The sequence below is a fragment of the Prosopis cineraria genome, unplaced genomic scaffold (assembly GCF_029017545.1).
Source record: "Prosopis cineraria cultivar Desert tree isolate PC_DT_omini unplaced genomic scaffold, ASM2901754v1 PC9, whole genome shotgun sequence".
In the NCBI taxonomy this organism is placed as follows: Eukaryota; Viridiplantae; Streptophyta; class Magnoliopsida; order Fabales; family Fabaceae; genus Prosopis; species Prosopis cineraria.
In genome coordinates, this window is record NW_026555340.1 from 29925649 (window position 1) to 29940975 (window position 15327).

The 15327-nt window shown below is 34.1% G+C and overlaps 3 protein-coding genes across 3 annotated transcripts; 1 reads left to right on the forward strand and 2 right to left on the reverse strand.

Moving 5' to 3' along the window:
• The first annotated feature begins 3361 nt into the window (after window positions 1-3361).
• On the forward strand, window positions 3362-7066 carry LOC129320142 (TITAN-like protein). The gene is made up of 7 exons (XM_054965361.1): window positions 3362-3842; window positions 4079-4205; window positions 4374-4701; window positions 4824-4891; window positions 5285-5330; window positions 5584-5999; window positions 6444-7066. The coding sequence occupies exons 1-7, from the start codon at window positions 3526-3528 to the stop codon at window positions 6477-6479; spliced, it is 1338 nt and encodes a 445-aa protein (XP_054821336.1). The 5' UTR covers window positions 3362-3525; the 3' UTR covers window positions 6480-7066.
• A 424-nt stretch (window positions 7067-7490) lies between these two features.
• Window positions 7491-8842, reverse strand: LOC129319750 (uncharacterized). The gene is made up of 2 exons (XM_054964824.1): window positions 8690-8842; window positions 7491-8543 (listed from the first exon to the last, which is right to left on the reverse strand). The coding sequence occupies exons 1-2, from the start codon at window positions 8840-8842 to the stop codon at window positions 7491-7493; spliced, it is 1206 nt and encodes a 401-aa protein (XP_054820799.1).
• Window positions 8843-13701: 4859 nt separating this feature from the next.
• Window positions 13702-15293, reverse strand: LOC129320738 (protein transport protein Sec61 subunit gamma). The gene is made up of 3 exons (XM_054966316.1): window positions 15048-15293; window positions 14838-14953; window positions 13702-13904 (listed from the first exon to the last, which is right to left on the reverse strand). The coding sequence occupies exons 1-2, from the start codon at window positions 15139-15141 to the stop codon at window positions 14838-14840; spliced, it is 210 nt and encodes a 69-aa protein (XP_054822291.1). The 5' UTR covers window positions 15142-15293; the 3' UTR covers window positions 13702-13904.
• Window positions 15294-15327: the final 34 nt, after the last annotated feature.

A 15327-nucleotide genomic window follows, 5' to 3' on the forward strand; every position in this document is an offset into this window, starting at 1 on the left:
ACTTAGGTGTACCTATTCATCATAATAGAGTCACAAAAAACACTTGTGGGTATATAGTGGATAAGGTTAAGAGTAAGCTCAATAGCTAGAAAGCATATAATTTGGCTTTAGTAGGGAGAAGTACTTTGATTAATTTTATGGCCTCTCTCATGTAGACAGCAATGCTTCCAAACTTTATATGTGAGGAAGTGGAAAAGGTATTTTGAGAGGAAAAATCACTAAGTGGCTTGGGAAAATGTCTATTGAACTAAAGAGAAAGGTGGGTTAGGATGTAGAACTTGATAGCTTAGAACTAAGCTTTCATCATAAAGAAGGGATGGGAGATCATACATCATAGGGACTCCCTATGGGTTAGAGTGGTTCAAGACAAGTATGAATGTAGACAAGATCTTTTGCCCTAAGTTGATAGATTGAGACCTGAGCTCTAGGACTTTTTGGAATCCAAGTTAAAGGAGTTCCCATGAGTAATGGCAAAAGGAATGTTAGATGGAAGTTTGTGAAAAATGGGCTGCTCTCTATTAGTTAGCTTACTCTCTCATATAGGAAGATGACATGGACATACCTATAACTTAGGGTAAAGATGTGGAAACTGAATATTCCATAGAGGTGTAAAACTTTTATGTGGCTAGTTTTGCATGAGTGGTTGCTTACTAATGAACTTTGACATAAGAGAGGTAAGTGTGTAGATTCGAGATGTACATAGTGTAATTTTGGGATTGAGGATCTAATATATGTTCTTCATGATTGTACCGAGGCCCAGGAAGATTGGAGGAAGATGGTGAGAATCAAACATATGAAGAGGTTTTCTGAGCTTGATGCACGAGACTGGTGCAATTGGAATTTTAGTAATAATATAGGTAGAATTGGTGGTGAATAAAGTGCTTGGTTCTCTGTAATGTGCTGGTTATTGTGGCATATGAAAAATGAAAGAATTTTTCATTAGGTAATTGCTTTAAGGGCTTTAATAGTAACTCACGCCAAGGGAATCATGAAATGCATAGATCACACATCAAGGAGGGTGGCTAATACGGGTCTTGTACTACAAGGTATAATCAGGCTAATATGACTATGCTTATAGGGGAGACTGCCATCGTGTCTTTGTTGATGGTATATTCTCTAAATCTACCATGGTGGTTGGATGCAAGGGGTTATTGTAGATGGCAAAAACTAACAACTGAGTGGATTTATGCTGAAACTTTAAGAAAGGGATGCTTTCGATACATCAAGGAGTGGATTTATGCCTGCCTCATGGGATTTTAGGATTAAGAAGTGTGTTGTGTATTGTGATTGTGAGGATTTAGTAACAGGGGCTGTAGGTGATAATCTGGAGATGCATGAATGTAGGCACAAGATTATGGAGATATAGGTGATTTTCCAATGTGAGTGGACTACGGAAGTTCAACTTATCAATAGGATTAATCATTGTTTGTAAAATTGGACCGAATTGATCGGTCGAGCTGGCAAACTGTCTATGTGTCTAGCCCAATTTTTTGTTTTCTTAAAGCACTTGTTGACCTGACATTGACCTAGACTAACTCACATGACTGTTCGAGTTGGGCAGGTAAAGAAAGAAAGGAAGAAAAACCAATAAAAAATAATCAAATTACAGAACAAAAAGAAAGAAAAAGAATAATGAAAATAGAAAAAAAAAGGAGAACAGTAAATACCATGAAGAAGAGGATGATCATTGAACAAAGCTGATGAAAAGTTAGAAAAAAAATGAAAATGGAGGGGAAGAAGCTCGCCGCCTGAACGTTAACATTCATTCTCTCGTATTTTAAACCCAACACTGACAGGTGAACATCAGTCGCCTCTTCTGCTCATTCTCTCCTCTTTCTTTACAACTTCGGACTTCTGAGCTGTTCCATTTTTCCATACCTCACGCTAACCAATGCCTTATTAACGTATAACTCAGCCACTTTTACATCTTTTTACTACCAATATAAGAAATCTTTTTTTAAAAAAAGTATGAGCTACTTTCTTATGCCCATCAGCCTCTATCCTCATCCTATTACAAATATAAATAACTTTTAAAATTATATTATTATTTCTTTACATGGATTGATATTAAAAAATTAAATAATGCGTAAAATTTTATTTATATCTCATTCTTAATTACATATTTATATTTATATCTTAACTATTTAAGTTTTATTATTATTATTTAGAAACTAATTTATTATTTTTTAACTTTACTCTTATTATTATTTGAATTTTTATATTATTTTTTATTTGAGATCATCTATATAAAACTAAAATTATATTTATTTATTTGAAGATAATTTTGGTATTGATTATTATGAGTTCTAAAACTTTTTGATGATGGAAGGAGTGTATGGATAAATATTTGAAATGTTATTGTGTTTTATTATTATTAAAATTATTATTGTGTATGTATGGAATATTAAGTCTCAGATATAATAAATATGTTAAGAATTAATGTATTTTTATTTAAATTATTTTATTTTATTATGATTGATCTAATTTTAATTTAACTCTTAATTCAACATCAGTTAAACCCTTAACTTCTGACTTTTAATTTTGGCTGGTTCAATGAACAATTCAACTTTTAATACCTTGGGATTAGTAATTGGGATGCAAATCGGCATGCAAAGGCTTTCATGTTATCCTACCAGAGGACCCATCTAGCGAAGCCATTCTGCAACCTCCGTAGTTTCATCCATTTATTTTAGTTTTGTTATTTGTTGTTTTCCTTAATTACTATAAAACAAATTAAAGAAGGAAAAAAAGGAAGAGAACTGGGGGAAAAAAAAGGAGAGAACCTTGCTCCCCGAGAAATTAGTGGCTACCAATACCATGTTGATATCCTGGGAACTAAAAAAATAAGTACACTAAAATAAATCTAAATAAAAACACCGCATTCATTGAAAGACTAAAATACATTTAATGCAACTAGCATCAAGTTTTCCTTTGGCCCAAAACTGGCAACAATTTCGGCCATGAAAAACATACTTCCTTCGTTATAAATTATAAAATATTTTTAAAATTTTTTTTATTTTAAAATATAAAATATTTTAAATAAATTAAAATTTTATTAAATACAATAATTTTAATATCACTTTTTTTATAATTAATTTTTATTTATTTTTTTAATATATTAAATGATAAATATTTATAAAAATTTATATTTTTATTTTAAAAAAATAAGATTATTGAGTGAATTTAATGAAATTTATTAATATATAAAATTTTATTTAAAATTATTTTTATTTAAGACGAAAATGAGAACAAAAAAAAAGGCATCATGAGATAATTACATACACGTATTTAACATAAAGAGATAGTTTAAAATTTAAAATTTAAAATTGAAACTAACCTCATGGAAGAACCCCAAAAAAACCCTTAAACGACCTGATAGTTTGTTAGGCATCGCGTTGGCGCCGGCGTTGTGAATGCTTAGTACTGCATTGTCGTTTGGGTTTCGCTCGTAAAACGTAGAAGCCGGAAAATAAATATTCGCGACTCCCAACAAATCTCACTGTGCAGAGAAGGGTCCGTTCGGCAATGGGGGAGCAATTGCAGAGAGACAAATCAAACCCTAGAATCGAGCCTGTGAAGCATGGAAGCATTGACAAGAAAGGCGAATTCGAGTTCTGCAAGGTCTGCAATCTCAATCACAACCAAGGTCTGCGACACAAGTACTTTCCTAGCCACAAGAAGTCCCTCTCGACCTTCCTCTCCCGCTTCCGAAAGAAATTTTCCGATATATCCTTCTTCCTTAAAAATCCTACCATTCTCAGGCTAGAACACGCTTCTCGCAATCGATTTTGGTGCGTTTTCTGCGACACTGATGTCGACGAACTCGCTAGTTCCTTTGCCTGGTATGGATCCCTGAATCTGTTTTTGAGTTTTTATAATGCGTCTGCGGCTCACAAAATTGTTGCCAATCGCTCTAGTTTACTTGCGAAAGTAGGAGTGCTAAATTTCACGGAGATCTTAATTTAGTTGAATTAATAATCTTCGGGAGTTTGCATTGATCCCCTTACCTTTCAAGGTCCAATCATGCGCGCGCTTTTGGTGATTCCATGGTAATTTGGATTGTTGCTTCTTGTTGCAGCGCTAACGCGATCAATCACCTGGCAAGTGTCAATCATTTGAAGAATTTGAAGCAATTCTCCTGGAAATATGGTGGTGCCATGGATCAATTGGAGGCATTTACGGTTTCGGACGCCGATGTTGCTAAGGTCGTGTTTTAATGTACATGTTTCAGTTCAACGAAAAAAAAGTACATGATTCATCTTTATTCCATGTTCTGGATTTGTTGTTGTTCTTAACATCTACGTGATTAGGAAGAGATACCTGTTATGGTTTAGAATATATTTGCTCATCATCGTCAATTTTTTTTGCTGCAGTGGGAGAAGAAGTGCATGACCCTACAAAAAGAAGCTGTTTTATCGAGTGAGGAATGTCATGGAGAAGTCTCTGGAACTTCAAGTGATATCCATAATCAATTCAATCATGGAAATATTGATAAATTTGATATTACTTATTCCCATTCTGTAAATTCACATCCTTCAAATAGTGTTTTGCCTTTACAATATCATACAAATGAGTGTCAGGTATCCAATTCAGGAATCTCAGGAACTAGCAATGCTTGTGTGTTACCCTATTATAATACCTCTTCTCTACTTTCGGAAACCAGCTCTGGTGCAAATTCTTTTCATTATAAAGATTTTGTAGGTATGCATATTCTGTCTATGGAACCTTAACTTTCTTTTTGAAATTATTCAGACTTACATCTCAGAGGATTCCCTGAAACTGGATTTTATCTTTTATTTGCTTGTGTTGTGACTTGGTTGAAGGGAGCTGCCATGCTCTCCGTTGTAGTGGTAGACAATGGTCTGGTGATGGTTGCTCCAGTACTGACGAGGTAAGTTCCTCATCCGTTTTTTTTTTTTTCAGATGGGATAATTCTTAATCATAGAGACTGACTACATATCAACAATCAATATTTGGTAGCTCTACTTTTTTATTCAAATCAACAATAGTTTGTAGTTCCTGTGGTCCATTTCTTGTAAGCGATTATTTAAATTGAAAAGTACCCCTAGCTATATTATTGGCTTCAATGATCAACCGATATGGAGTTTCTCTTGATGGATTCTTATTTAGTTCTCATGTCCTGGTAATTGAATATTTTTTTAATCTTTCACTCCAATTTCCATGCTTGTACGTTTTGATCAGCATTTTATTTCCTTTTCTGCTTTCTCTGTTTCCTGTTCTCTTTATGCATAATTTCTATCTATTTTCTTATTGAATGTTCCAGGTGCCTAGGGACAGAAGAATGTTAAGCAAGGAGAGCAGTTGTGAAGGTATTCTTTTTAATTTTGTTCATAATTTATTTTGCTTCATTTTTTAACATCCAAGTTTGTGAAGTGCATGGGGCAAGTGAATTTGCATGTACAGATTCAGTGAGAAAGTATCATTTATCCATATGAAGAAAACATTAAGACATCATAACCTAGAAGTTCATTAGTGATTTTGAAGAAGACCTGAGATTGGGGTCAGCTTGCATGCATATTATATATATAGCTATATATTCTTCCGCTCCTTTTGCTTTCTCAGGTTTGCCAGATCCCATACCATTCTCTTATGGATGTGCGGAAAAAGTGGGCAGCAATGTTCCTTCTGAAGCTCCTCCTCCATGGTTAACTGATGGACTCCATATACACGATAAACCCATCTTAGGTGATCTTGATTCCTCTTTGAACAAGTCTAGGAAGTCTAGAAAGTTAAATCCAAAACGTATAGGAGCAGCTTGGGCAGAGAGGAGAAAGATTGAGCTAGAGATGGAGAAGAGGGGAGAGACTGTAAGGAAGGAGTATGATGCTAATTGGCTTCCCAATTTTGGTAGACTCTGGCAATCTGGCACCAGAAAAGAATCTAGAAAGGAATTCGAGAGGGAGAAACAGAAGTTATTCAGGGTTGAGGTTGAACCAGAAATACCAATCAAGATACAGCCTTATGTTAGCAAAAGAATGGTGAGTTTTATCTCATGCTATATGTTCTAAGATCATTGGTCCAGATTCTTTAATGTTAATGGCTTTTCAGTTCCTCACTCCCCCCTCCTTTCCTCATGACTGAGAAATTACAAATATTTGCTGATATGGGAAACCGTTTTATGATGAGAAACTGTCATTTATGGGTTATATGTGATTATGTTATGTGGTCCTTTATTTTATATTTTCTTGCTGTTAAAAATATAAAATAACGTTTAAGTTTCCATGGTTGTAATTACGAGGTACTTAATCCTCCTCTAAAGATGTTAAAAATCAGTGGAAGTATCCATGGGTCTGGACTAGGTCACTAATTTAATATAGGCTTTTTTTCCTGCAGTAGACTTTAATTTTATCAGTTGCATTGATATTTCAATGATTAAATTTTAGATAGTTAAATCCTTTTCTTTTATCTATTCTCCTTTGCAGAAAATGGATAATAATGGTGGCCATATATGCGGGTGAATTTTCTGATGACAGCTTGTTTGACGACTGGAAAGCCCCATTTTTGCATTCTTTCAACTCTGGATTTGAGGCTGAATGAAATCAGCACAATGAAACATGGTGAATTTCTGTGAAATTTTCCTGGGAAGAAAGTGCCCGCATGGACTGTGCATACAAGTACCCAAAATAATATTGCACTAAAATATATCAATGGATCGAGCAATGAGGGAGCTGTTGGTCTGGCATCTGCAACAATTAATGCTGTCATAATGACCGTTTTGCTTCACTTCTTGTGCTGTTACTTGAATATATGTTAAGTTATAACATCAATTTTATTATGATTGATCAACCAAACTGTTGTGGCGGTATTAGGTGTTCTGTATTTCTGCTAACCAGCCTGATGTTGGGTGCAGGGATTACTGCTTTGACATTCCTGGATAGGGATAACTTTGTAGTACTTCCCATTTTTCAAATAGGCAGCTGGAATGTTACCATCGCACATCCAGAGTAGTGTGTATTTTAGTGAGTTTTGTTCTGGCTAGTTGAGGAATTGTTGATTAAACTAAGTCTTTTATCAACTAATGGGCCATGATTTGTTCAGTTATAAATATTTTTTCTATTGCTGAAAAGTGTGTGCATTCAATCTATACGAGAATGCTATTCAATCTATAAGAGAATACTAATGATAATCACTCTCAATCATCCCATGGCAATGAATTTATAAAATAATAATAATAACAACAGTAATAGGTATCCCAGTTTTGACTGAACCTCGAATTATGTCCCAAAAAATTGAAAATGAAAAAAAAAAAAAAACTGCTGCTTCTCATCCTCAGGCCCATATGAGCTGAATCAGCTGTCCTTGCGTGGCTCTGCGTGGCAGTGATGTAGAAGTGCTTGTTCAAATCCCTCTGTAATTGTCAGTTGCAATCATGCAAGCAACCGTGATCCTGGGACGTATTGCTGCCTAAAACAAAGTTTGCCAGGGCATCAAACAGTAATGTTTTGGAACTTGTTTGAGGTGAATTATGCTCACTGACTTTTGAGATCTGTTGAACTCATCTTACTATCTCTGTCACTTGCAGGATGCCTCTGCTGCCTGGTTTGTGTTCCATCAGTGCAGAATCTTGTGGAATTGAAGTGATATATCCTAAAGTGCCATAATTTTCCTTTAGAATGCAGCAAATTCTCGTCACAGAGGAACTCCCAGGAAAACCATTTCTCTATGGTGCGATCTACATCGTGCACTACCACGTTAGAGACATCCCCTGCTCTAGCCAGCACACCAGCTGTATAAATGGGTCCCATCCTGCCCGGTGACTCCGGCGAATCCCCATCAGGTCCATCTACTACCACAACGTCCCAATTCTTCTCGTACACTTCTGCTGGCAGGTTCTTCAATGCAAGTTTGCATTTTGATTTTCGAAGCACTTTGGGGTTAGTGGGTGCACAAGCTGAGTTCTGCCTCGCGTCCTTGAGCAGTTCGTAAGCGTCTTTTGCTGGCATGTTATATTCAATTCTGTATATTCGGGTATTGTTCGAGCCAACTCTTGCCTTGCTTATCTTCTTAGGGTCATCCTCGAGGAAGATGGTTCTCCCAGCTGCATTCATAGAAGAGAGGGCAAGATACTGGGAGTGAAACCCGAATATAAGGAGGTTGCAGGGGACTTTGTGGGCAATGAGATTTGATAAGACTCTGAATTCCTTTTTCTTCAGGGTGGTGACTCTGGGAGGCGTTGTAGGCTTCTTTGAGGATCCAGTTTCAGGTGCATGTAGGGTAACCCTACGGTGTTGAGGTCCTGGAGACAGACCAGATAGTCCATGGGAGGAAGATGAAGTAGTCACGATGATGCTCAGAAGTCTGAAAACTGACATGACTGAAAGAATCAGAATAAGTAAGGGGATGAGTTCCCTTTTAGTAAGTCTCATCCTGTTGGTTCCTTGGGACAATTTGTGACGGGAAGGTTGATTTTCCTGTGGTTGAGTTGTGACCGGAGAAGAAAGTTGAACTAGGGATGGCAAGAGAGGACGGAAATAAAGTACTTCCGGTGGCATTTTTGGATTCTTCTTCTTCTTCTCTCTTCCCTTTGAGCAACACGGCAGTACAATTACATCCTTCTCATAGCTTAGGTGTGTTGGGTTTTTGATGAAAGTGGCTGTTCTGGTTTGGCTTTTCTGCAACTTGTTGAGTAGGGGAGAAGGGATGGTTTTTGCTTTTGACACAAGCGTACCTTTCTTTTATTCAGCTGCGGTTGGTTACCTTGTCGAACTTGAGAAACAAATGTAGATGCGTCTTCCACTCTGCAAAGCGTTTTCTGGCCAATCGTTTTCTGGGATACTGACAATGCGACAAGGGTCTTAACGATATTGGATGCTCGGTTCATTATCTGTGAAATCTAAACGTCTTTTTTGATGTGATGAGTGAGCTCGAAGAAAGCTAGTTTGTGGTTTATGAGTCACTTTCAAATTTCCGTACATGTTATTTCCTGGATTCATATATTTTAATTTGCCTTCATTATTAGAAATGATGAGCAATGATTGGTGGTGTATTGGTTAGTTTGGAATTTTCCCTCTCGATTTTTTTTGCCCCGAGATGCAAGTTGGTTTCAACAGGCCGACGAGTTTTCATTGGAAATAGGGCTGTGGTTTCTTTGATAATGATGCCCCATTTTATGATTCCATGAAGTGGGAAAACAAATTGGAACGGAATTATTTTTTGAACCTTTGATTGTTTGCTTTAGAATTTTGGAGAGCAAGAAACCTCCTCTTAGATTAGGGTTTTTCTAATTGATTTCGCATCATTTTACATTTATAAACATCTTGACGATAATGAACTAAATCAGTGAAATCTACCTTTTATCAAGAAACATTGACACATTTGCACCTATTATGATTCAGTTAAGTCAAATTGAAACTTGGTTTGTCCATGCAATTAATTTCCTCAGACTAACTTGATGTAATTAAAATAAAGGTTAAAGTGCAAAAATATTTATATTTTTTTTTTCAAGAGCACTCGACATTTTTAAGTGAATGAGGGTTTAAAAGTACCTTAAACATTAAAAATATTAGTGCAAAAGTGCTCACACCATTAAATTTGACTAATGTCTATTAACATTGAACTTTAAAAAAAAAAAAACAAAGCAAACATACTCATAAACTTTTTATCTAGGTGCAAAAATACCCAACTTATAAAATATTATTTTATTTTTTTAACCTAATTTTAATTTCAATTTATTATTAATAAAATTTCAATATTTAAGTTAAGCTCATTTGGCTTTAGGCTTAGTATAGATTGATAAATCAACCTTTCTCAATCCATTAAGTTTTACTCTTAAAACTTCACCATTAGCATTAAGTTATTTTAATAGATTGAAAAATGTTAAATTTGATAATTTGACTTAAGTCTAACGTGCCAACTGAATAAGCTCAAAAAATTTTAGCATTGGGTTTGAGAGTTTAGAAAATCTTCTTTCTTTTGAAATTATTTAGGCCACACTAATTAAACTCAAATAAATTCAAGTCAAGTTCAAACTCAAATGAATTTAGTTCAAATACTTGAATTATTTTTTTTATGATTAATAAAATTAAATTACAATTAGAAAAGACGGAAATCGACTAAAATAGAAAAGATAAAATAAAATAATGTTATAATTTGGATATTTTTACACTTAGATCAAATTTTTTTAAATATTTTTGCACTTTTTATTTGCCTTTTCTTTTTTAACAATCAACATTAACAGATGCTAATTAAATTTATCAATTTGGACACTTTTGCACTCATTACATTAATATTAAGGGCACTTTTACACTTTCTTTTATTTAGATATACTGGATGCCCCTAAATAAAAAAAAATTCATGAGTATTTTTACTCTTCAACACTTAAATAAGGAATACAAAGGAAATTGAAAGTGTTACAGCTTTTGAACTATTTCATACATTAGAAGAAGTACTATAAAATTAAGTATCCTCTTCACACATAATTTAGAATTTTTTAAGTTAATAAAAATATCTCAAAACTAAAATTTAAAAAATGGGACATAATACACGTGAGCGTATATATAACTTCGTTGGATCCAAATCCTTCTCCCGTTTTCTACTATATTTTTCATTTCAATGAATCCAAATAAAAAAAAAGTAAATGAATTAGATCTAATAACCCCATAAATTTTAAACTTATTTATTATACAAATTATTTTTTTAACTTTTAAAAACGATATAATTTTACTTTTGTCATTAACAAAAATTAACTTTAACCATTACTTCACTAAGAAAAACCTCAAAATTATAAAAAATAAGAAAAAAATTGTTCTATTTTCATTATTATTTAGTCATTATCTATAATTTTTAAATCATTCATTGTAATTTGTTATTTTCTATAATTTTTAGATCATTTTTTATAATTTTCTGATCAATTAACAATTAAAATCAACTTTTTTGTTTTCTACAATTTTTAAGACATTTTTTATCATTTTATGATCAATTAATGATTAAAATTAACTTTTATTAATAACAGAAGTTAGATTGTATCATTTTCAAAAGTTAAAAGAACAATTTGCATAATAAATAAGTACAAAATCTATGATCAACTTTAGTAGGTAACTTGCTCATTTAATCTAAAAAAAAAAAATCAGTATTAATAAAATCAAGGAGAATCAAATGAGAACGACTATAACATGATACTGGTATATAAATACAACAAAATGAGCTAATTACTAATCCTTTAAAACCAAAAACCAGAAGCTCAATTTCTAAAGTAATTGTAACCACCGAACTTCTTGTCATTAAGGTCAAGGTAATTGCGAGCCTTTAAAACCTAAAAGTTGAATTTTTAAAATAAGTTGTCAGACAAAATTATAATTTCATTATCTTATAATGAAAGTTATTATTTATCACAATGAACTTATCATGGTAATGTAAAATGGGAAGGGAAAAGGGGAAGAGAGAGAAAGAAAAAGGAGTAAAAAAGCCAAAACTCTCAGAAACTCTTATTCAATTAAATACAAATAAAAAATCTAACTCTATTTATAAAACTATAAAAATAATAAAATAATAATAACTTAAATTTAAATCCCAAATCTAAATTTAATCTTAAAATTTTGATATTTAAGATAACAACAACAACAACAACAACAAACCTTTATCCCACTAGGTGGGATCGGCTACATGGATTGCAAGACGCCATTGTGCTCTATCATTATCAAGCTTTTAAGAATATTATTAATTAAAAGATCGCGTTCAACAACTTTTAAGAGTGTTCTCTTAGGCCTTCTTCTACCTCTCTCAATCGGACTCAAAGTTATATGTTCCACTCTTCTCACTAGTGCCTCCCTTGGTCTTCTTTGTACATGCCCAAACCATTTCAACCGATTTTCTACCATTTTTTCATCAATAGGTGCCACCCTCACTTTTTTGCGTACGTGCTCATTTCGAATTTTATCTTTACGTGTATGTCCGCACATCCATCGTAACATTCTCATCTCTGCTACTCCAACTTTATGCTCTTGCTGTCCCGTTAGAGCTCAGCATTCACTACTATATAACATTGCCGGTCTGATAGCAGTGCGATAAAACTTTCCTTTAAGTTTATTAGGCACCTTACGGTCACAAATAACTCCTTTAGCTTTTCTTCAATTAAACCACCCAGCTTGAATTCTATGTGAAATATCTCCACTGATTTCGCCATCATTTTGAATAATGGCTCCTAAATATCTAAACTTTTCCACTTGAGGTATAATTTAATCTTCTAATTTCACTTCCAAATTATTGTCGAATAGTCCTTTACCAAATTTACAATATAAATATTCCGTCTTACTTCTACTCAAGCGAAAACCTTTCGACTCTAATGTCCTCCTCCATAACTCAAGTTTGCAATTAACCTCTTCTCTTGTCTCTGCTATAAAAACTATATCATTCGCGAAGAGCATACATTTCGGGATTTCCTCTTGAATATGTTCCGTCAAAACATTTAAAATCAAGTTGAACAAATAAGGACTCAGAGACGATCCCTGATGTAGTCCAATCTTTATAGGAAAATCTTTTGATTGACCACTAGGCGTTCTTATACTAGTTTTTACCCCCTCATACATATCTTGTATGGCTTTAATATAAGCAATCCGTACTCCCTTTTTTTCCAACGCTTTCCAAAGCACTTCTTTTGGTATACGGTCATAAGCTTTTTCCAAATCAATAAAAACTATGTGTAGATCTTTATCTTTACAACGATATTTTTCCATTAATCCCCTTAGTAGATAAATCGCCTCTGTAGTTGATCTACCTGGCATAAAATCAAATTGATTCTCAAAATACTTGTCTCCAATCTCAACCTGTGCTCAATTACTTTCTCCCACAGTTTCATTGTGTGGCTCATGAGTTTAATCCCTCTATAGTTAGTGCAATTCTAAACATCTCCTTTATTTTTATAAATAGGAATTAATGTACTTCTCCTCCACTCATCAGGCATTTTCTTGGACCGTAAAATCACATTAAATAGCTTAGTTAACCATCTCACCCCTTCTTCGCCTAAACATTTCCACACTTCAATAGATATACAATCAGGTCCGTTGGCTCTACCATTTGCCATTTTTTTAAGAGCTTCCTTTACCTCCTTATCACGTATTATTCAATAGAATGACAAATTTTGTTCTCCTTCACCAGTTACTAAATACTCCAAGTTACTAGATGAATCCTCTCCATCATTGATATTTAAGATAACAATAAAATAAATAATAAATCATGACTCTAATGGATAGACATCTTTATTTAAATATCTCTAATAATAATCTTAATTATCTTAATTAAACATTATCCCATATTCTATCACATGGAGATCTAACACTTCAAACCTAGTTATTTATGAAAAGTAATTATCATTGCTAAACTTATAGTTGTTATTAGTCATAATCAAAGTTATCAATTCTTATCCGAAACTTGCTACTGAACTCCAATGTAATTTCATATTATTGGCAATATGGTAATCTGATAAGAAAAATTAATGTTACATTGGCAATAACCTAAAGAATTAAGTGTAATTAACTCATTTCATGAAACTTAATAAAAAAATAACCCAAGGACTCTAGTATAATTAGCTCATTCCGTGAGACTTACTGAAAAATAACTCAAGGATTCCAGTGTAATTAGCTCATCTATGAGACTTGCATGTTAATACCCTATTCCAGTGGCACTATATCTCATTCTCCCTTTAATAAATCAATACTTCTACATGGTCGTTAACGAAGTACGATATGAGACGCTTGATGTCAATACAATAAGCATGGAAAAATAATACAGAATAGCAAGAAAAATCACATAATTCTCGTATATTTTGAAATTAAAAAGCTCTGAAGTTCTTGTTCAATCAATAACGGAAGATAAGGACAAATCGAGCTAGAAGCTATGAACTAGTATGTGATACAACCTGGTCACCCCTTATCGTACTTCGATCTAACCTGCAATTGGACGAAAAAAGGAATAATTGAAAGCCAACGAAACAAATAAAGCCAACATTGCAAAAACGATTAACAATTACCCCAATGCAAAAATTCATAATTAGTAGTTTGACTGCATAATTCCAATGAAACATAGACTAATCCTTATGCAAGTGCAAAGGACAAGACACTTTCTATAAAACAGTCATTGACTGAGAGTCGATGCCACATTATGTCTACACCGTCTCCTGCTTAAAATTTTTGAAACTTCTACCAAAACAATTAAAGGATGATCCAACTTGAAAGCCAACCTAGAGTACAATTCTCCAAAAATCTTGGTTGATGGAAATTATACAGCACGAAGAAGCAGTTCAGATCACCATTCAAATTTTCTTTCACATTTAGTGAGATTGAACATTACATAACAGATGTTTGGCTTTGACTATCACCAATTGATACTATGAAGTTTAGGACAATGAAAGGTCTAACAAGAGCATTCTAAATAATGAACCATAGTAGGGCTTTTCTCATTTATTGACATGCCAAGTGCGAAAATTTCCAACTAGTAGCTACTAGACAGGATTCCTAGAAGAATTGCTTAGACAAATTCCCCAATTTTTAATTCTTCCAACTTAATCTCGTAAAAATGGATGTGCTAGGTCCATGCGCTTCCCCCGTTTAATCACCCAAAGTCCTTGCCGCGTATAACCCCTACGATATTAATTTGACCCTCATCGACGATTAAAGGCTCCGGATATTCGAGATATGTATGTGAAATAAAAACTTGGCTAAAAGTTTTATTCATTCGCATGCATAGTTTCCCAAATAAGAGTAAATCATGCTAGCATTCTTCCTCAACCTTCTAACCCATCAATCGCAAAAATAGTTTACCAGCTCGTATTAGAGAATGTTATCCCCAAGCACGGGCATTATTGACAAGGATCGAAAAATTACCTAACCAGAGCCAACAATAATGTTGTTGATCGGAATGAAAATCAACTTGACGAAAAACCCAACAAACCCCATCACAACGAAACCAATAGCCGTACGGGTTGCTACTTTTGTGAATTCTGCACCAAAATTCAACGAATTGAAGATGGCCAAATATTAAAAAAATAGAAAAGAAAAAGAAAAGGCAAGAAAAGGAAGGAAGATCACATTTACCTTTGCGATCAGGCTTGTGGCAGCGCTTCACAAGACGAACACTGTCCTTGGCAAAGTCTCTGAGAGGATCCACGACGGAATCAATGGCATCCATCGTCACAGATAGCGGCAGATCTGAAGGCAGAGGCAGAGAGTTCTTAGGAATTCAGATTTGTTTATCAGAAGCCAACGATGATTCGCCCCGCACGCGTTTTGCGCTCGCTAATAGCTATCCCGCAGTCGCGGCTTCACACTCGCAGGTCAAAACTGGAAGGCCATTAGCCAGACTGACTAAAATGCC